Genomic DNA, 22,059 nt, shown 5'->3' with positions numbered 1-22,059 from the left:
CTCCTATTAAATATATTTATGCTCAAGAAAGAAAGATTTAACTTTGATTAAGTCTATCAGGAAGACAAGCAAATGCTGTGTAAGAAATGTTCTTGGAACACGGAAAGCTCAGAGTGCCTGAGAGAGTCAGGGAAGGCTTTCAGAGGAAGTGGATTAAGGGAAAGAAGAGGAAACAGGGAAACTGGAGCATATAGATGAAGGACGGGGGCTGTGGGTCAGATGCCAGAGGGCTTTGTGTGCTGAGTTGAGGGGCCTGAATCTCTTCCTCATGGGTGATGGTGAACCCTCATTTGTGTGTGTGCTCAGTTGGGTCCGGCTCTTTTTGGCCCCATGAACTGTAGCCTGCCAAGCTCCTCATGTCCATGAAATTTTTCAGGGAAGAATGCTGGAGTGAGTTGCAATTTTCCTCCTCCAGGGGAACTTACCAACCCAGGGACTGAACTTGCACCTCTTGCATCTCCTGCACTGGCAGACAGATTCTTTATCACTAGCGCCACCTGGGAACCATCATGGGCTCCGTTAATAAGGATGATTCTTGGACTGCAGGGAGATCAAACCAGTCAGCCCTAAAGGAAATCCACTGGATATTCATTGGAAGGACTGATGCTGAAGCTGAAGCTTCAGCACTTTGGCCACCTGATGTGAAGAGCCCACTCATTGAAAATGACCCTGATGCTGGGAAAGATTGAAGACAAAAGGAGAAGAAGGTGGCAGAGGATGAGATGGTGAGATAGCATTGCCGACTCAATAGACATGAGTTTGAGCAAACTCTGGGAGGCAGTGAAGGACAGGGAAGCCTGGCGTGCTGCAGTCCATGGGCTCGCAAAGAGTGGGACAAGACTTAGGGACTAAACAGAAGCAGTGCTTACAACTTGCCAGACACTACTCTAATAGCTTTATCAATACGGACTGGCTTAACCCTGACACTTGGGAAAGAGCATGGCTACATGGTTTAGATCTCTTGGATGGCCATGATGATGATGGTGGCCAGAACAACAGTTGGGACACTTGTTGCTGTTGTTCAGCAGAAAGACAAAGGGAGGGATGGAAAGGCTGTGGTGGCTCTGAGAAATAATTAAGACTAAAACCATCAGTTATTTATTGGTTGGTAATGGAATTGGTGCAGAAGAGAATGGAAGCTGGTATGAATCTCAGTTTTTTGGCTTCAGGGTTGGAGATATGAATATACTAACAGGTAAAGGATTGATTACTCTGTTTCCTTTCTCAGAGGACCTGCTGAAGTCCCCCAGAGCCCCCTACTCTCTCACAGATTATATAGAAGTGAGTTTACTTTCCAAACATTTGGGGATTTCTCAGAAATCTTTCTGTTACAGATTTCTAGTATAATACCGTCACGATAGGAGAATATCCTTCGTGTGCTTTCAATTCTTTTAAATTTGTGGAGGTTTGGAGTTTTTTGGCTCAGGTTATCTTGGTAAATGTTTCTTTTTCACAGAAGAGAATGTGTCTTCTGCCATTGTTGGCTGGTTTTATAAATGTCATCAGGTCAAGTTGTTTGATAAGTACTCTTCAAGCCTCTTATAAAGTTGATAATTTTCCAGCTCCTTGAGTTGTAAAGTTCTCTATTTCTCCTTTCAGTTCTATAGTCTCTTGATTGGTACCTCTGTACAGTCAGGAGTGAGTGAGTGGCAGTGAGCCTAGCAGGTTTGCGTGGGGACTGGAAGAAACATTTTTTCTCCTTAAATTTACTCCAGAACGCAGACACAAAATGGAAATCGCTATGTATGCCAGGAGGCCTAGTGGCACTCAGGATAAATGCAAAAACGTAAGGGAGTCCAGGCGAGTTGGCAAGGCAACTGGTACTCAAGCCAGCCAATCGGTGAAAGTCTCACCTGCGGGGGCGGGGATTATATGAGAGCCAATAGGACGTGAAGCAGATGGTCCCGCGGACCAATGGCTTGGAGGACGGGGCGGGCTTTTAATGAAGGGACGGCGGTGGGAAAGATGGCGGTGGCCCTGGGACCCTTTAGGTGGTGGAGGCGGTGGCGGCGGCGTTTGTCGGCACGGGAAGTTTCCAGGATGTTGCTCCTTCTCCTTTTGCTAGGGTCTGGGCAGGGGCCACGGCAAGTCGGGGCGGGTCAAACGTTCGAGTACTTGAAACGGGAGCACTCGCTGTCGAAGCCCTACCAGGGTGAGGCGCCGGGGGCGAGGTGGTCGTGCACGGGGAGGGCTTCGGGACCTGAGCTTGTCCGTAGAGGCGGGGGCAGCGAAGGGCTTCGTGACCCCGAGGAAGCTGGCGGCGGTGGGTGGGAGCCCCTGGGGACTCTCGCTGTGTTCGGGAGCCACGGATCCTAAGAGCAGGGGTCAGCTTTCTCTCTCTCCACCCCTCGGAATTAGTCCTGGAAGTTTCCAGCAGGTCGAAGCAGGGTTCTCAGATGCCACTAGCGCCGGGCGTGGATGAAGGGGATTTAGAGATGGACAGGTGGAATGTGGGCAGGGGAGAGAACTGCGAACGGTGGACCATGATTGAGGGCCACTAGCAGTGAGCTGGGCTCCTGATGGAGCTGCGGATGTGCGAGAAATAAAGCATGAGGCAGAACTGGGGTAGAACTTGGCCGCACTGAGAAGATAAAATTCTGTTGTCAATGAAGACACCTGTTCTTCTCCGGTCCGGGAGCCCTACTGATGAAACACACCTAGCTTTGGTGTGTTTAGTGTACATAGGCCACTAGGCACAACTCATCAACCAGCAAATTTACATGGTTAGCTGCAAAGAGGACCAAATCGGTGCAGATGGCTTGATTTGTTTCCCTACTGGAGGATATGGGGACAGCATACAAACAAAAACACAAAGCATAAGAGAGTATCCTCTGCTGCTAAGGGGGATCGCTTATTCACTTAGAGGATGTCTCCAGTGCCTTCTCCTTGCTAATACTGTGGGTAACAGACACAGAGTTCTCACTTGCAAGGGGCTGATAATCTGAGGTAAGGGGGAAAGTAGCTTCTCCTTCAAAGAAAGAATGTGATTAAGCCCTAGAGCCCCAGAGAGTCAAGCTCTTTTTGGTATAACTGGGGAAATTTTTTCTTTCATGGTGCTAAAGTTTACTCACATATAAAATGGGGAAGAATGAATCTGAGCAATGGTTACTGTGGCATGGATGAAGTGACAGCTCTGATGTGCTCTAGGGTCTTCACCTGAGAAAGTATTTGTGAAAAGAAGGAAGGTGGTAAAGAGTTAAGATTTAATGAGTAACAGGAGGTGGGACCTGAAGCGGGAAGAAGGATGACTCCAGCTTTCAGAGGGTCCATGGCGGTTTTCCAGATGGGTTGGGGTTGAAGAGAATGAACTGATCTACTTCCTCCCCGTAGGTGTGGGCACAAGCAGTTCCTCCCTGTGGAATCTGATGGGCAATGCGATGGTGATGACCCAGTATATCCGCCTTACCCCGGATATGCAAAGTAAACAGGGTGCCCTGTGGAACCGGGTGGTAAGAATCTTTCTCCCTCCTGTGTTGGTGACCCAGAAAGTACTAAAAAAAAGTTCAGTGGCATACTGACTTATTCTCAGTCCCCGCCCCCACCCCCGCATATTCTGTCTTCTGTGAATATGAAGTATTTTCATTTCAGAGATTATGATGACGTTTATATTGAAATCAGATATTTAGGGAGATGATCTCTCTTCCCGTAATTATAGCAAATAATTGGTTTTGATTCAGTTTTCTGAAATGTCTAGTTCCTGATTGACCTGATAGTGTTACTTTGGAGGATAATAAGTCAACTCACATTTAATTACTTTGCTTTATAACATAAAAAACTACTCTTAAATTTATCCCACGCTTCATCCCAGTATCCCTGACCCCCTTCCCCCCCACCCACCCCTTGTTATTTCCTTTTGAGTTGAATTTTAAATTTTATTTTCATGTAAAAGCCACTTTGAGCCCTTGGTCATTTTATTTGTCCTTCTCTGGGCCTTTTCTAGCGACATTGTCTTCCTTGAGGTATGGCGGCAAGAAGTGAATGCAGTATTCCTGGTGTGGCTGCACTGTGATTTGGTACAAGTGTAAGACGATGCTTTCTTTTCGGTTTCCAGGGCTCTTTGCAAATCTTTTATGATCACTTTACTTTGGGGAGTGACCTTGGCATTCTTGAATACTTTCTTTTGGGTTCTCAGAGGCTAAGAACTTACTTTCCCATGGTTTTTATCATTGGTTGTGGATAAGTGCATCTCAGAAAAAGGAACAGTTTCTTGTTCCTGCTTATTTTATGTGGCAGAGAATTCTAAAGAAGCAGAGAGACAAGAAGTTTCTATGTGAGCTATTTGTACACTCTGGCCCCTTAACCCAGATTGCAGTGCTGAGCTCATTCTTGGACGGAATGCAGGGCAGTGTGTTCGGATAGAAGAGGTGGAGGGCTGGCAGCTGAAAGACTTGAGTTCTCAATCTAGTGGTCTCACAGACCCTCTGTGAGCCCTGGCAGTTATTTATCCTCTTTCAGTTTTCAGTTTCTCCAACTGTCAAATGAGCTTCATCATATTGGTTCTACTTGCCCACTAGGGTTACTGTGAGAATAAAATAAGGCAATAGACGTGAAAAAGCCCTGGAAAGTTAAGATGGTTACAGAAATGCGCTGTTGTTTGTTACATGTCTGTTACAGGAGTCACTGATACAGGTCTATGGATTATAAATGATTTTGTCCAAGGCTGGATGCTTTGCTGTTATCTTGCTAGCTGTCTCTATGTAACACTTTTGTGTAGCAGTGATTCTAGTCTAGGATCTAGTTATCTTGCTCTTTTTCAGATGCTCTGTCACCTACATTTTGTGTTACCTGACTGTCAGAGTGAGCCTTAGCATTGTTTCTGAGTTATTTGAATAGGATGGATTTGTTTGAGCAGTAGTGCTCCAATTTGGTTGTCCTTTGGAGTTGGTGGCTGGGTCCCACCCCCAGAGATGCTAATTTAATTAGAATGGGTACATCTTGGACACTTGGATTTTTAAAAGCTCTCTAGGTGAATCTGACGTGCAGCAAAGTTTGAGACCCACTGTTAGACATAACCCCGAGCAGGGCTGTATAGCATTGAACTACACGAGGCCAAGGGCAAGAGCGTTGGACCCTTCTTGGCTCAGTGTCTTCCCAGAGGCGTAATACTTAAGCACTGGCTATGGGGGCAGCTTCCTGCCACTGAATTTCACTCTTGCCCTGAAATCAAAATGAAATAGCAGAAAGATGAGAACCCAAGATGACAACTGGGGGCTTGACTTATCAGAGGAGGGGAAGCTATCGGAGATTTCAGGGTTCTTTGGTGAACTCAGAAGTGTCCACACCCCTTTTCTTTTGACTATGTACTAATACTGGTACTTTCAGAGGATTTCCCAGAAATTGAAAATGGAAGCTGAAAATAATTGTTGCTCAAGAGCCAGAGCAATCTACTGGGTTTTTTTGTTTGTTTTTGAACAATCTGCATGGAGGGCCTCTGCCTGAACTGGCCTATCTGCTCTTCATTCCCCTCGTTTTTCACGGTGAAGCTTCACTAGGAGCCTCTCTAAACCAAATACTTACTCTAGTTTCTCTTTGAAAGTGTTCAACTGTTTAGAACACTGAATTATCCAATTACTTCTGTCTCTACTTTCTTTTTCCCCCCCAAGGTTTTGATACAAAGTTCAAAAGAAAAACAGGAGTCTGTTTAGTGCCCACCTCCTTCGTGTTTTTCCACCAGAGGCTGTCTCGGGGCTGGGGTTGTCTCCTTTGGTGGATTTCTGCTCCTTGGCTGAGGGCCTGACACTGGTGGGGGCATAGCTTATCCCTTCTCGTGGGAACTCTGGGTTGCCCCTCAGCTTGGCATAGGGCCAAGTCTAGCTAATTAGAGTTGTTTGTAGCAGATGTTAATTATTCCTGGAGCCCTTTGCATGATGACTGAGGTTATCTTTTTCTTTTGTAATGAATGAGGCTTTGACCTTTCTTGAGATCCCAGCTTGTTAGAGTCCTTCTCTCAGAGGGGTGATCATAATTGCAGATGAGTATTAATTCAGCCACCTCTACCCTGGACGCTGAGATCTTTTGCTGGGCGGGTACAGGATCACAGCAGTCTAACATGAAGTGCTCTCATCTTTTCCAACCTTGGGATGCTATCCTGTTTCTGTTGGGAGATGGTGACTGATTGGGAGGTGTGTTCACTTTTCATATTAAATACTGCATACAGATAAATGGCTCAATCTGTTTAATTTTACTACACAAACCCTTAGCAAGTCTTAAATTTTGGTTCTGCGTCTTAGCCTCGTGTGCCCCACGTTTGTGTTTTCCAAGTCTGTAGGCCGTGGATGAGGGCCTGAGGCCTGGTGTCTCAGGCTCCTCTCTGACTGCGGCGTCTCTTTCCCTTTAGCCGTGTTTCCTGAGAGACTGGGAGTTGCAGGTGCACTTCCGAATCCACGGGCAGGGGAAGAAGAACCTGCACGGGGATGGCTTGGCCATCTGGTACACCAAGGATCGGATGCAGCCAGGTACTGGGACCCTGGGCTGCTCTTGTGGGGGTGTGACAGGCCAGCTTTTTCATGCCCTCTTCGTGAGACGGGCACGACTTCACAGAGCCAGTGGTGTTCCCTCTCCCTTGATGTTTGGATAGACACTGGCCTGTGTAGTCTCTAGGATGGGGTCTGAGTCCTAAAAGCAGCTGACCTTGACTCATCCTGGGATGGTTTCTTGTTTATTGCTTACTTCCGCTTTCTCTTTGAAACTTCGCGGCCCAATTGGCTGAAGGAAAGCACTGGCCCTCCCAAATACTGACGCTGGGCATACTGGTTTCTCCTGGGCCCGAGTAGAGACCCATCGCAGAACTCCTGAGTCAGGAGAAAGAAGAAGAGTTAGCTGTTTTTCCTTTTTTATGGGAGGCTCTGCTGCAAGTACATGACAAACTGAGCCTGATCTGACCTGATCTCTTCTGCAATTAGAAGCAGAAACTTGGGAATTCAGTTCACTCGGGGGCATAGTTATCAACAAGTGTTTGTGAAGCAGAATTCTTCAGGGGCACCTTAGCAACCAGGTCAAATCAGGGAGCAGCTGGAGTGCTAAGCAAGGAGACGCTGGCCTTCTCTCTTTACCCTTTAATGACAAACAACTGCAGGTGCTTACTGAATGCTTGTTACAGGCTGAGCCCTTCACGGGGTGTTTCTACAGCTGTGTCCTCATCTTAAAGGGACGCCTGGGGGTCCTTTGAATCTCACTTTTTCCTCCATCACAGTGATGTATTATTCCTTTATCAACTCTTGGCTTGGTTTCACTGTTGTTCATCATCTGTTCTCTCTCTCTAGGGCCTGTGTTTGGAAACATGGACAAATTTGTGGGGCTGGGAGTATTTGTAGACACCTATCCCAATGAGGAGAAGCAGCAAGAGGTAATGGCCAGTGTCCTAGCTTAGGTCAGCCACACTGAACTGACCCCACAGCCCTTTGCCTTAGGAATGTTGTTCAGGCGGGAACACGGAAGAGGATGTGAGGGGTTTGATTCTATTTTCTTCGTCTGTTGCACTTTAAGAGTTAATGTCTGTGTCAGTTTTTTTTTTCTAGAAGAGAGTTGTTCATGGTGCACAGTCTTGGGAGTGGTCCTCGTGATGAGGGCTTTTCGGTGTTAATCAGTGTCCTCTCTCGCGCTCATTGGGAGCCGCTAGACTCGAGCATGCATGGCCAGGTGGTGCTGTGGCTCCTAGGCCAGGCGGGTGGAACTGTGTGCCTCCGCTCTCCTGACTTCCTGTGTCGCTGCTGAGCTCACTTCTGCAGCTGCTCCCCTGTCGCCCGTATCCTTTTCTTCTTCCTCTTCTCAGACCTTTCCTCTAGGAAAGGCTGTAAAAGAAATTGATGAAATCTCAGCATTTCGTTGAAACCTGGTAGAGGATCCAGTCGACTTCCCTGGTAGCTCAGTGGTAAAGAATCCGCTTGCCAGTGCAGGAGACACGGGTTCAGTCCCTGGGCTGGAAAGACCACCCAGAAGCGGCAGCCTACTCCAGTATTCTTGCCTGGGAACGCACATGGACAGAGGAGCCTGGCGGACTACAGTCAGAAAGACTTAGTGAAGACTTAGAGTCAGAAACGACTTAGTGACTAACCAGCAACAGCAACAGCAGTCTGGCTGTTAGCAGAAGCATCCTGTGCTTCGTTCACTGACCATAGGGTTCTCTAGTACTTGCTTATACCAGCAGTAGGCCTGTGCGCTCTCTCTGCCTGGTGACTCTGCCAGCAGATGGTGGGAAAATGATTAGGACATGTTGTTGCTGGGTATCCTATCACCAAATAATATTTAGCAAGAAAGGCACGATTAGAAATGGAAGCAGAACTTAGTTTTTCCCCAAAAAGTTCTTTATGAAAAATTTCAAACGTATAAAAAAAAATTGGATGAACAGATCATTGTCTATGCAACACCCAGATTCAGCAGTTTTTCACATTTCCATAGAGAGTTTGGCTTAAAGGGGGTGGAAAGTGAGACCTGAGTTACAAGGAGAACCTTTCGTTGTGGGTCAGTTAGAGACTTGCTTCTCAGTGTCGCTTCTGGGCTCTTCTTCAGTCTGCCAGACATCAGCCACTGTTGAGGTGCCTGGCCCGGGAATCAGTGAGCGAGATCTGCGTGGCCCTTGTGCTCAGTAGCTCTGGCATGTGAGCGTGCTGATGGGGGCTCTGCGGAGGTCCTCTTGGAAGACCTGGCAGGAGCATCTCACTGGTGGGGGGACTTCCTCCAGGAAGCGATATTGACTTTGAAATCTGTAGAATTAGATCAGATTAGATGCAGATAGAAAAGCATATGTTAATGTGTTAAAGTTAGAGAAGGGACAATGAATGTGACGGGGAAAAGGCGGGGTGAGAGAGAGATGAGGCTAGAGAGAAAGAGGGCCCTCAGTCTCCCCGTGTTCCAAGGCCGCCCTTCACCTTGCGTTCTTTGCTGCTAACGCTCTTCTGTCCCAAGCGCATTCCTGGGCCACTGTGACTGAGCAGCGTCTCCTCGGGTGGCAGGTGACCTGACTGTTTAGACCAGCAGCAGAGCTATTTGAGTGTAGGTGACTCGCCCTCAACCATGCACACGGTGGGGCGAGTTCTGAAGGGTGCTGTGCCTATCAGGGAGTCTGGAGCTAAAAGTATTTTAGGGGGTAAGTGCACTAAAGGATCTTAATGAGGGGGATGTCGTGAGAAGGGTTTGCAGTCCCGCTGAGGAAATAGTGGTGGTTAGAAATGCATCTGAAGCACGCGTGGGCTTTAGGGCTTGACTAGAGTTTTACACATGGCTCTCTGTTTCTCCCAGAAATAAATCATTCACGCTCTCAGCTTCCATTTCACCATCAGTCAGGAGTCATTCTGCTTAAGAGGCAGATCTGATGGGCCTTGTTTTGTAAGGAGAGGAGATGTTAGCCAAAAATATCAGTTTCAGGTGGTTAAAATTGGGACTTCTTTTCTGCCTCAGCTGCAACTGCCCTCGGAATTATCTGCAAAGCATTTAAAGCTACTGCTCTCCAGACCCCAAGCTCAGAGAGTCTGATGGGCAGCTTAACCTTTTCAAACATCTCTAGGTGAGTCCCATATATAGCTGGCGTAAAGGACCCCTGGACGCAGAAACAGCTGGTTGGCGAGTGGCGTGAGCAGCTCACTGCTCTTCTCAGATCAGGCCAGCTTGGAAGTCGAGTTTGAGGTGCTTCCCATATTTTTTTAACGTAATGATTGTTTTTCCTCTTTCGAAACTGGAATAAGCAATAATGTGCCGTGAATTTAACAACACATTCCCTCCAACCTTTATGTTGATGAAAACACTGATCCTTCTTGCTCTCTTCGTTGTTGGTGGAAAGAATTTTTACATTATTAAAAGAACTCTATAACTTTGTAAATTCTCTCGTTATACTATTTGGATGTGATTTAGTGGGGTTTGTTTGTTTTTTCTCAATCCTTGGTGAGGCAGTGTTTTCTAAGAGACACTCCTTTGGAAATTAGGTCCCAGGAATGTTGGCCAGCTCTCAGATGTCGTTAGGGATTGAGGCTGAGAAGCAGACATGTATTAAGGCTACAGTTGAATACAATAAGATTTTACATGCAATTTCAGGAGGTTCCCGGGTTCCCCGAAGTAGAACTGCAGACGAGATCTCCTCTTCCACAGAGCTGAACTATGTTCTCATTAACAAGAGCATTCACATACTGAGCTTTCCCAGTGGTTCAGTGGTAAGGAATGCGCCTGCAGTGCAGGGGACGAAGGAGCCAAGAGTTCGATCCGTGGGCTGGGAAGATCCTCTGGAGGTAGAAATGGCAACCCACTCCAGTATTCCTGCCTGGGAAATCCCATGGACAGGGGAGCCTGGTGGGCTATAGTCTGTTCATGGGGTTGCAGAGAGTTGGCTGCACTGAGAGTTCACAGCACAGTGCAGCATTCCCATGCTGCCGTAACAGTGTGTGGCAGTGAAGGCTCAGACGTGCCTCTTAGGACAGGGTAAGCTCTCAGAAAGTGCTGGCTGTTTGTGTGCGCAGCGCTGAGTGACGTCCCCGGGGACATTTGCAGACATCTCGGCAGTGCTGCTGAGGCTGTGTGCTCTCCCTCTCCCCTCCCACGCTCCTTGTCTTCACACCTAGGTTCCAGAGAGCGGACCTGGTCAGCTTGCTCAAGTGCAGTGTGGTTTAGGTTGGTAAACCTGCTCTGAGAGCGACTCCTGGATGCTGGTTCATAGACTTGTGTTGGTTGGTAACAGAGCTTCCCTGGTTTGACAGTAGGAACAGTGAAGTGACTTCTCATAAATGTGAAATGTTTTATTATTTATTTATTATGAAATATTTCATTTTTTTTCATTTAAAATGTTCTTTTTAAAACTGAGGTTTATTTTAGATGGCTGTCTTGTCATTGTATTTTAATATAGTTATTGTATTTTAATTGTATTTTAACATATTTAATAGGCCAAAAAAAAAATCAAGAAAAAGCAAACCTATTAATCCCCAGAATGTGTTATGTGTTTGGAGATTTTTAGTGGTCCATAACAGCCAGTGGTCTGGGAATTCCTGCTCTAAAAAACATATGTTTGGTTTTGTGTTTACATATGAGCACCTGCAAACAGTGTTTAGGTCTAGAAATTCACTTAGTCTTTGAATGAATGTCTGTTGACCCCCGTTTGAGTGCCGGGCACTGTGCTGAACGCACTGTGTATCTCATGTCATCTTCATGTGAGCCCTGGGAGCTGCGTGTTGGCCTGCCTGAGTACAGTGCGGAAACAGGATCTCCGAGGTCACACAGGCAGGAGTCGGCGCCTGCAGTGAGAACCCAGGCCTCCCTGACTCCAGAGGGCTGTGTGTGCCCCTTCTTCTACCTAGTGAGTCACAGCGAGCGTGCTTTGCACCTGTGGGGTTTTAGCATAGGGTTCACAAGTTCACGAGTCTCTTTTCATTCAAGGTGTGCTGAAGGTACAGTAGTACCTTGTAGCACAAAAAGTTAAAAGCACGTCCCCACTCTTCAGACAACCACCATTTGGACAGCAGGCAGGAGCTCCTAATTTTTGGTGGCTCTTCAAAGAGGAATGAAACCGCTACCTTTGCCCAGTCAGGGTGACTGTCCTGCCTTTGGTTCTGGCTGAATATGGGCTGCTTTCCAAGGAAGGAAACTTAGCTTCTGTGTGAAATTAGTGGGTACCCAGGAAGCCCTGCAAGAACTCCTGACTAGGCATAGAAGTTAAAGTAGCATTTAAAGACTTACGGTTAATGTGAGGTGTCAAGTTGAAAGCCAAGCCATGAGTTGCTGAAGTGGACAGATTCCAGCTTTGAAGCTGTAGGCCTCTGTCTAGTGCTACATTTCTTAAATTCGCCTGGCACATCCCAATCATCCATAGTGCCTTTTTTTTTTCTTTTTTTAATTAACTACATCAGGTCTTAGTAGCGGCACACAGGCTCTGTAGTTGTTACCCCAAGGCTGTGGGATCTTAGTTCTCCAACCAGAGATCAAACCTGTGTCCCGTGTTTTGGGAGGCAGCTTCTCAACCGCTGGACCGCGAGGGAGGTCCTGCCTTTTAAAAAAGACATGGTCCCATGCCCCATTCTAAACCTGCTGAATGAGGCTCTCTGACTGTAGTTCCCTCATGTATGCGCAGTTGAAAAGCTCCCCCAGGTCATGGTGAGGCCCAGCTGACCTCTGGCTGGTGCTAAAAAAAGGGCGCCTCACCAGCCTTGGGACCCTTAGGTTAAGGATCACTGTTCTCAGCACTCCCTCAAAAGTTACAACTTAAACTTCTGATCCCAGATACTGGGGTTGATACATCAAGCAAGCCTTGGGATCACCAGAGCTCCCGAGTGCATTTTCAATCCCTTCTTTTCCCTCATTGTTCATTGAAGTTATGCACTTCGTCCGAAACCCATTTCTGTAAACTGCTGACAACACATTCATGATTCCCTTGTCCTAGATGATAGTTGTAGAAGAGTAGTTTCCCAGCAGTTTAATCATCCAGTGATTCATTTCATTCCTTGTGTAGTCCTGTACATAGGCCACCGGTGGTATAAGAGAACAGCTGGGGAGCTGGTCTGAGGCTCCCCCAAGACCCTTACTGTAAGACCCAGCATGGTCTGGCTCCCACCTCAGCTCCCACCAGCCTGTTCCTCACTCATTGAATTGCAGACACTCCTAGTTCTGAAGATGCTAACCTCATGCTTCTTCAGCCCTCAGATTTCTTGGTAGAGTCCCTCTGACTGCTTGGTCTCAGTTCAGATGTTGTCTCCTCAGGTATATTTCTCCTCTGTATTATATTACCTATTTTATTTTCATCAGTATTTATCACTGTCTCAAACAGTGACAGACTTTATTTTCTTGGGCTCCAAAATCACTGCAGATGGTGACTGCAGCCATGAAATTAAAAGATGATTACTCCTTGGAAGAAAAGCTATGACCAACCTAGACAGCATTTTAAAAAGCAGAGACATCACTTTGTCAGCAAAGGTCCATATAGTCAAAGCTGTGGTTTTTCCAGTAGTCATGTATGGATGTGAGAGTTGGACCATAAAGAAAGCTGAGTGGCAAAGAATTGATGCTTTCGAACTGTGGTGCTGGAGAAGACTCTTGAGAGTCCCTTGGACAGCAAGGAGATTAAACCTGTCCACCCTAAAGGAAATCAACCTTGAATATTCACTGGAAGGACTGATGGCTGAAGCTCCAATCCTTTGGCCATGTAATGTGAAGAACCGACTCACTGGAAAAGACCCTGATGCTGGGAAAGATTGAGAGCAAGAGGAGAAGAGGGTGACAGAGGATGAGATGGTTGGATGGCATCATCAACTCAATGGACATGGGTGTGAGCAAACTCTGGGAGATACAGAAGGACAGGGAAGCCTGGTGTGCTGCAGTCCATGGGGTCGCAAAGAGTCGGACCTGACTGAGCAATTGAACAACAAGGTTGATTGTATGTCTCCTCCCCTGTAGTGTCAGCTCCATGAGAGCAGACATCTGCCTGCCTTATTTCCCATTGAGCATCCAGTGTCGGGGACAGTGCCTGGCTCATACTAGGTGCATACCGAGTATTAGAGAAAGGAATGCTCTGGGTTCTACCCCTTGGCCCACAGTAGGGCAGAGCTAAACTGAGCTTGTGTAGGCGCCTCTTGTTGCTGGTGCTGAGAACTGTAGCAGTTTTTTGGAGCAAAGCTAAGCACCCTTGAACCTCGTGACTTCGCTACGTCTGTCCTGCTGCAGCGTTCCCACGGAGCTCTTTCTTGCCCACATGTTGTAGGTTAGAATAACAATAACTGTTTGGAGACATATGCCCATAAGGCTCAATTAGAGGGTAAATGACCCCTTTGGATTAGAGTTAATTTGATAGTCTCTGAAGTGGTGGGATTTTTGTCTTCTGGGCAAGAGCTATAGCCGGAGATCCTGGGCAGTAAAGGACACCTTGAGTTTGGAAGAATCTAGCCATATTTATCACCCTCGTCTCTCTCCTTGCTGCAGAAATACTGTCATCTGGGCATAGACAAACTCACGGCCTGACCTTTGGACTGTCAGAGACATAAGTGAGGGCTGCTTACAGAATGTGATGCTGGGTGTTTTTGTAAAGTTGTGACAGTTTAGGACCCTGTGCGTGTTAGAGAGGTCTTCCTAATGCGCCCCCTTGAGAATCTGATGATGGCAGCAGACCTTCTCCTTAGAAAATGTACAAGCACCTGCTTGTGTAGTTTTTTTGCCTACAATTATTTTTGCCTATAATTTTGAGGGGTCTGAGGACTTATGGAACGCCCTCCGTGGACCCTGAAATTCTATTTGGGGATTGAGATTGGTGCTCGTCCACTGCAGCTGGGTCGTAGCTCTTGCACAGGTGTTTCTGTCTGACTTGGTCTCCTGTCTTCTGTGCCCTGTCTTGTTTTTATAATAACCTGCCGGACCCTCTCAGGCCCAGAAGAGGAGGTATTCTCCAGGAGTCCAGGTACTCGATTCTTGACTCACTGGCCGTCCCCAATCCCCTTGTGTGCCCATCCAGCATTTGCGACTGTTCACAGTCCGTGTGGCCATTGTCTCCAGAGTCACCAGTCTCCAGTTCCGCCTGCATTTTCATCTTGCATGTTGATTGTCTAGAACGACGAGGAACTCCCCAGAGAAGTGGCATGTCTCATGTGTCCTGTCCTCTCGTCACCCTGTCTCTCTCTTCACTGCCTTAGCCCCAGGCTTGTTATGAAATGGCTAGCTTGTCATTTCTAAGGAAGAATTTGCTCCACAAGGGCTGCTGGAGAGAGAGGGTCTCCGAAGTAGTTGGGAAGATGGGTGGGCTCCGGGGAGACTTGCAGTAGGAGAACCTTGCCCACTGAGTATTATTGGGAGAAGGTGTGTGTAGTGAAGGGCCGGAAGGTCTTTTGACTGAAGAGAGTCACCTGTGGCTGGAGAATACCACCAGGCCACTTGGTTCTGGCACTGTCCTTTCTGAGTCCTGATCCATTTCACATCATGTGCTTATAGAATGTTAGAATTTGAAAGGTGCTATCCTAAATGGAAAGAGTTCCCTGAGCGAACAGGTATTTTCGAACAGAATACTTGGGTGCACCAAATATTAGGCTGGCCAAAAAGTTCATTCGAGTTTGTCCATAAGCTGTCAATGGAAAATTAAAACTTTTTGGCCAACCTAGTACTTGCCCTTGTAGGGGAAGAGGTGGAGCTATGGTGGACATGGACACATACAAGGATGCGTAATAAATGATTTTTCAAGAAGTTTACATGGCAGTTGGTGATACATGTTTGTATGTGTGTGTATACACACACACACACACACACACACACACACACACATACACAGAGGGGCTTCCCCAGGGGCTCAGTGGTGAAGAATTAGCCTGTGAGGCAGGAGTCACAGAAGACTCGGGTTCAGTCCCTGTGTCAGGAAGATCCCCTAGAAAAGGGCATATTAACCCACTCCAGTATTCATGCCTGGAGAAATCTGTGGACAGAGGAACCTCTGGGCTACAGTCCAGAGGATTGGAAAGAGTCGGACATGACTGTAACAGCTTAGCACACGTGCACATACAAAGAAGGAGGAAACCAATCTTGGGTGGAATGTCAGTGCCAAGTGCTGATCTCTGGGAGGATTCCAGTCAGACCCCAGAGTGTCAGAGGGGCCATTTCGGACCCACCCCAGATGGGAGAAGGATTCCTGGAGGCAGGTACTGAGGTCAGTCACTTCCAGGCCTTGTTCCTCGAGTGACCCTCCGAGCGTGGGCTCTCCGAGGCTGCTAGTGACAGGGCAGAGTGGTCGTCCGGCCTATCGTGAACAGCTCAGCTTTGTGTGCAGAAGTCCTGTCACTGTTGGCACAGGTGTTCCTCCGAGCTCTTCCTCACCACCCTCTGCTTTGCCTCCCCTGCCTTCCCAGCGGGTGTTCCCCTACATCTCAGCCATGGTGAACAACGGCTCTCTCAGCTACGATCACGAGCGGGATGGGCGGCCTACAGAGCTGGGGGGCTGCACAGCCATCGTCCGCAACCTCCATTACGACACCTTCCTTGTGATCCGCTACGTCAAGAGGCACCTGACGGTGAGTCGCCGTTCCGGGTGTCGCCCGTAGGCAGTGTGGCTGTCTCGCTCCGCTGCCGGGGCCCAGCCCTGACTTGCCCCCGCCCCCCGCCTCTGTGTTGCAGATCATGATGGACATCGACGGCAAGCACGAGTGGAGGGACTGCATCGAGGTGCCGGGGGTCCGCCTGCCCCGGGGCTACTACTTTGGCACCTCGTCCATCACGGGCGATCTCTCAGGTACTGCCCTGCACGCTCCTTACTGGCCCTAACTCAGGTCATGTCTCACGAGACAGGCCCGGGTGTGAGAGCCAGCTGGGCAGAGCTCTGGCAAGCAGGTGCCCATGAGTGCTCCCCTTCTTGCATTCTTGTGCGTAGAACCCAGATTGCCCAGGCCTGGGGTCGTCTCGCACAGTTGTGTCTGGGAGAGGTTTGCTGCTAGCAGCAGGCAGTGCTTGCCTCTTCATCAAGCCGGTGCTTCCAGTCTGTGCTCTCCTTTTTCTTGTGCCTGTTTCTGCAGGCAAGTCCTTTCACCCGGTATGCTGACTTCCCCTTCTCCTCGCAAAGCTTCTCCTTGACTGACCCCCAAACTCTTTTGTGCTCAGATTTCTTCTTCTTTTTTTTTTAATAAAACCTACATTTTATTTATTTATTTATAGTTGGGCTGCACTGGGGCTTCTCTTGATGTGGCGTGTGGACTACAGAGCTTGCAAGCTCGGTAGCTGTGGCTCTTGGGCTTAGTTGCCCAAAGACATGTGGGATTTCAGTTCCCCAATCAGGGATCGAACCTGCGTCCTCTGCATTGGGAGCACGGAGTCTTGACCGTGTGCTCGACTTTAGGCCGTGTCGGGTGTGCAGACGCCTCTGTAAATTACCAGCGTGGCGGATGCTGCATTTGGACCTGTGTCTCTACCACGGCCCTGCTCTCATGAAAGCCCCCTCTGTTTCTTTGCTCGGCGTGTTTGCTCTTTGTCTTCTCTTGAGCTCATCTGACCGGTTACCCTGCAACTCCTGCCTTACTTGACTTACGTGACATGAACAGAACCAGGCTCTTGTATCTTCTCTGGATTTTCTACCTACTTGTTTCCAAAGCTTCTCTTTTATGTCCCCAAGCCTCAATCATGACGTCTTTTGAGGTAAAGAAACTTTTGGTTCTTTTGATTAATATAGTGTATTGTGAATGAAGCTGATATGAAATGGAACTTTCTTGTGTCAAAACAGAAAGGCAAATGCCCACCTGAAACGGGCAGCATCTACTCGGTCTCAGCTCGTTGTTGCCAGGAGAAACTGTGGGCTGTCCTGTTGTTTAATCTCAGTCCTGGCACAGAAAACATTTTTTCTAATTGAAGGTAAATCCAGTTTGTTTGTTTTTTTTAACCTGGTTTTACCTGCTAAAGATTCTAAGAGCCCAAACAGCCGTAAACGTCATCCTAATAATAGAGATGGCAAGAAGTCCCGTCTGCAGTAACAACCTAGGAGCACTGAGCACCTCTGCACTCATATTTGTGGCCTGTTAATACCAGTTCCCACTAACAGGAATAAAAGCTTCCTGGAGAATGTGTCTGATGCCAGGTATAAGGTAGCAAATACAAGCTAAAAACTTCCCAGAAAAGCAAAGAAGATATCAAAAACTTGTCAGTTCACGTTAAAGGACTCAGGAGTCAACTTGAATAGGCTCCCCCTGGGTAAGGTTGGTTTGAGTTGAGCATCAGTAAGAGGTTCAACTTCAGTGTATTTTGTTGTTCAGTTGTCCAGTAATGTCCGATTCTTTGCCACCCCATGGATTGTAGCACGCCAGGCTTCCCTGCCCTTCACTGTCTCAAAGTTTTCTCAAACTCATGTCCATTGAGTCAGTGATGCCATCCAACCATCTCATCCTTGGCTGCCCCCTTCTCCTGCCCTCAATCTTTCCCAATATCAGAGTCTTTTCCAGTGAGTTGGCGCTTCACATCACGTGGCCAAAGGATTGGAACTTCAGTGTCAGTTCTTACAATGAATACTCAGGACTGTTTTCCTTTAGGATTGACTGGTTTGATCTCCTTGTTGTCCAAGGGACTCTCAAGAGCCTTCTCCAGCACCACAGTTCAAAAGCAACAATTCTTTGGTGCTCAGCCTTCCTTATGGTCCAGCTCTTACATCCATACATGATTGCTGGAAAAACCATAGCTTTGACTATATGGAGCTTTGTTGGCAAAACGGTGTCTCTGCTTTTTAATAAGCTGTCCAGGTTTGTCATAGCTTTTCTTCCAAAGAGCAAACATCTTTTGATTTCATGGCTGCAGTCATGATTGAAACAACAGTGATTGAAACACATCAAATATGTTTGAATCTGTGAGTTTATAATGTTACTTTAAAAGGGGAGAGAAAAAAAATTGAGCCCCTAACTCTTTTATCCTTCTCTGGTAATTAGTGGTGAGATTCAGGGTCATAGTCACAGGAACTGGGAAGAGCTAGCCACAGTCCAGAAGGGAAGTGTGCTCCAGGCCAGTAGCTGTGCCCTACTCACGGCCCGTTAAACAGCTGCTGTGCGGCCCGCTCCTCTTTCGGTCACGTGTGTAGCCCATGTTAAAAGGAAGCTGCAGGGCTGCTGTGTCTCCTGAAAGGTCTTACCTGTGATTGGGGCCTAGCTCTTGTATTATCTCTCAATTTTGAAATTATATAGGGGGCTTCCCTTGTGGCTCAGTGGTAAAGAATCCGCCTGCCAATGCAGGAGACACAGCTTCAGCCCTGATCCAGGAAGATCCCGCGTGCTGTGGAGCGTCTTAAACCCGTACACCACAACTGCTGAAGCCTGTGCTCTAGAGCCCGTGCTCCGAAACAGGAGAAGCCGCTGCAGCGAGAAGCCCGTGCGGCAGCAAAGACCCAGCACAGCCAAAAATAAAATAGACAAATGTGTGTAGGTGATGCGTGCTTGTTGAAGAAAACTATATACGTAGGATAGTGTAGAATATCCCGTTACCTGACCTTATTTTTAGATGAGAAACAAGAGGTTTGTGGTGGGTTGTTTTGTTTTTTTTTTCAGGTCACTGTGGACTAGAAGCTTGAACCAAGACATTCTTCTCAGGGTTGTCTTGAGTCATCCCTTTGTCATTCTGTCTGTCTGTAGACAACCATGATGTCATTTCCCTGAAGCTGTTTGAGCTGACGGTGGAGAGGACCCCGGAAGAGGAGAAGCTGCATCGGGACGTGTTCCTGCCCTCAGTGGACAACATGAAGCTGCCTGAGAGTGAGCACAGAGGTCCCGGGAGAAGGCCCCACGGTCGGCCAGGGGGTTGAAGGCTGCTGGGGGCCCGGGGGGCTGTGCAGCCCAGCAGTGGGGCCTGACTTGCCTCTCTTCTTCTCCAGGGCACCTGGGGCACTGGTCCCTGCTCTCTCACTGGTCTCCACGTTACCAATGAGCAGTTCAGGGCTGCTTAGGTTTAGATTTTGGCATGTGGAAAGGGTGTACTGGAGCTCCGGCTCCCAGAAACTGGAACAGCTCTCAGTCGGTCCTTCCCTCCCCGAGTGGCCCCCTCCTTCTGACCTGTTTCTCTCTTGCTTCCTCAGTGACAGCCCCGCTGCCTCCCCTCAGCGGCCTGGCCCTCTTTCTCATCGTCTTTTTCTCCCTGGTGTTTTCCGTCTTTGCCATTGTCATCGGGATCATACTCTACAACAAATGGCAGGACCAGAGTCGGAAGCGTTTCTACTGAGTGCCCCCCGCAACCGCGACCTGTGTGACTGTGCCCTAGGTGGTGTGGGAGCAGCCACGCTGACCTACCCACCCGGCCGGGTGGGCCTTCTGTCGCCAGCACCTGGTCAGGGATGCGGGTCTGTCACTGGAGCTGTGCGGGCAGGGACGCTGGCCCCCCCTCCGTCATCTGTGAGGACAGCCAACTCTGGCTCAGGAAGCCTCCCCCCGGGTGACGCTACTGCGATGTGCCTTTTCCCAAGGTCCCGCCACTTGGGAGTGAAGAGGGCTGGCGAGAACCTGGGCCGCCGTGATGCCAGAACCACCGGAAGGAGTTACCGAGCCCAGGCTGCCTTGCTGTTGGGCTCACAGGGCCCTTGGGCTTCACTTGTAAGTCTTGAAGGACTAGAAACTGGTGACTCCTCACACCTTCTGGCCAGCAAGCCACTGGTTTTTGCTTTTTGTCCAAGCTCCTGTCCACCTGAGGCACTTTCCTTGGAAATCTGGATGGAAATCTCTTCCCTGCCTCTCCCTCCTTCCATCATTCTCTGCAGATGCAAGCTGAGCTGGAAAAGACACCTGGCTGCCTGTCCGTTAGGGCCTGGGACTGCAGGACACACTCGGGTGTCACTGACCCTTGTTAGGTGGCCATGGGGAGGGGGCATTCTGCAGGGGCTTGCCGCTCTGGCCTTTGTTCTTGAGGGTGGATCTTGGTTCTGTTGGTGTGTTCCTGACACTCCCAGTTAGGCCTCTTTAGGCCCCTGGTCAGATGTGTGAAGTCAAGAGACACTTGGGAGATGTCACCGGTGCTGTGGGACTAACTGTGAAACCGCTCCACTTTTTGACACCGAAAGCAGCCTCTACCATGTGACCTGAGGACGTGGAAATGTTTCTGGATGCTCCAGAGCCTGCTTCGCTGCATGTTTTGTGTTCATAACTTTTGGAATCCTACTTAGAGTGTCAAGATGTAAGGAACCTTTCTACTATAGCCTCAGTTTGGATGCTCCCCAAAGAGGAACTCTTGCTTCCCTTAAGTGATTGGAAATGGTGGTTGTAAATCTGGGAGCAGTGGATCCCCGTCACCTGTGCCTGGAAGAGTTCAATGTTGTTTGAGCAGCAGAGCCTGAGCATCCTCCTCTCTGGGTCGGCCCTGATGCCACTGCCTTACCTGGCGAGGAGTCGGGCGCTGCTCGCCTGTGTGCCCTGTGATTCTGTTGCTGACAGGTGGGCTCTCCCTGGAGGGTCTGGACTCAGCTCTCCTAGCCCTGCGCTTCTGTAGCCCGAGGGAAAGTCTTAATGTGGCTGATGGAAACCAAACATGACCTTCTGTGTGGCTTTCCTTCCATGGGTGGGTTCGGGTAAACCTTCAGCCCATCCACCCTTGCCCTTCTGGGATGGAAGAGCCCTCTGCTTAGTGCAGAAGACAAGGGGGGTCCCCTCGGCCGGTGGGGGGGGGGGGGGCGGTGATTTCTGTTGTCTTTGGCTTTCTCGCATCCTTCCTACGAGCTGTAGGTCTCTCCTGCAGGTGGGGTGACAGTGGGGCCCTCCCGACCTCCCCCATGCGCCAGGGCTTGGCCTTCAGACCAGTTTCTTTGAAACTGAGGAAGCAGATGGCTGTTTTGTGTTTTTGAGCTCCAGGGGAGATTGGACAGACGCCTGTGTTGGGGGCACAAGGTTGGGCTCGTGAACTGGCCCGAACTGGGGTGCAGGAGGGAGATCTCAGCATTGAGGAGACCACACTTGTGTCTTTTGTGTGATTCTAGCTCAGGAATTTTTCGAGGCTCTGAGGAAGGCGAGAAGACGTGAAAGATGGTATACTACCCCCAGCCCCTGACTCGGGGCCAGCCTCAGAGCAACATGTGTGAGGTCTGACTAGCGTTGTAGCTTTTGCTTTGGTTCTTGCCTTCTGTTCTAGAAACACGCCAGTTCCCTTCTCCAGGGGATCTTCCCAACCCAGGGATCGCACCCAGGTCTCCCACATTGCAGGCAGATTCTTTACCAGCTGAGCCCCCAGGGCAGCCTTCCTGTCGTGAGTGGGGCCCAACATCGCTCTGGGCCCTGGAGTCCCAGCTGTGTCCCAGGGCGAAGGGGCCACCTGGCCACGTGACGGGGGAGGGCAGCGGCCTTACCCTCCAGGAGCCATCTCTCCTCACGGATGCTCTGGCCTTCTGTTTCCTCCAACCTGAGGCCCACACAGTGGATGAGCCCTGGAGGCTCAAAGAGGTGCCTCCCGCCCTTCTAGGTCTTATCCCAGAGGCTGGCCTTGCCTGTGGTGGTGTCAACCACCCAGATACGAGGTGCCTCTCTGTTACAAATGCTCTTTATTTCAGTGGAAAATTACAGCTCTGCCCTGCTTGTTGGAAGTGGTTTCTGAACAGAATGGCCAGACTATTCCAGCTCCCCAGAAACAAAGACCTGGTAGGAAGCTGACGGGTAGGGCTGTCGGTGGGCCAGGAGCCCA

The 22,059-nt window shown here is 49.0% G+C and overlaps 1 protein-coding gene across 2 annotated transcripts; it reads left to right on the top strand.

Moving 5' to 3' along the window:
• Positions 1-1,964: 1,964 nt before the first annotated feature.
• LMAN2L (lectin, mannose binding 2 like) lies at positions 1,965-20,911 on the top strand. 2 transcript variants are annotated; one of them, XM_052649484.1, is made up of 9 exons: positions 1,965-2,152; positions 3,331-3,449; positions 6,338-6,455; positions 7,263-7,345; positions 14,327-14,359; positions 15,792-15,953; positions 16,057-16,171; positions 19,038-19,157; positions 19,478-20,911. In XM_052649484.1, the coding sequence occupies exons 1-9, from the start codon at positions 1,966-1,968 to the stop codon at positions 19,618-19,620; spliced, it is 1,080 nt and encodes a 359-aa protein (XP_052505444.1). In that variant the 5' UTR covers position 1,965; the 3' UTR covers positions 19,621-20,911. The 2 variants fall into 2 exon arrangements, with proteins under 2 accessions (XP_052505444.1, XP_052505445.1); XM_052649485.1 differs by lacking the exon at positions 14,327-14,359.
• Positions 20,912-22,059: the final 1,148 nt, after the last annotated feature.

This window comes from Budorcas taxicolor, chromosome 11, assembly GCF_023091745.1.
Source record: "Budorcas taxicolor isolate Tak-1 chromosome 11, Takin1.1, whole genome shotgun sequence".
Classification (NCBI taxonomy): domain Eukaryota; kingdom Metazoa; phylum Chordata; class Mammalia; order Artiodactyla; family Bovidae; genus Budorcas; species Budorcas taxicolor.
The sequence above is the reverse complement of the archived record's forward strand: the minus strand, read 5'-3'. Positions and strand labels throughout refer to the sequence as shown.

Bases quoted from the DNA above. Each gene is read 5' to 3' on its own strand.
- LMAN2L (XM_052649484.1), top strand. From the start codon at position 1,966: ATGGCGGTGGCCCTGGGACCCTTTAGGTGGTGGAGGCGGTGGCGGCGG. The intron at 7,346-14,326 runs GTAATGGCCAGT...GGACCCTCTCAG, and splicing joins ATGAGGAGAAGCAGCAAGAG to GCCCAGAAGAGGAGGTATTC. The intron at 16,172-19,037 runs GTACTGCCCTGC...GTCTGTCTGTAG, and splicing joins CATCACGGGCGATCTCTCAG to ACAACCATGATGTCATTTCC.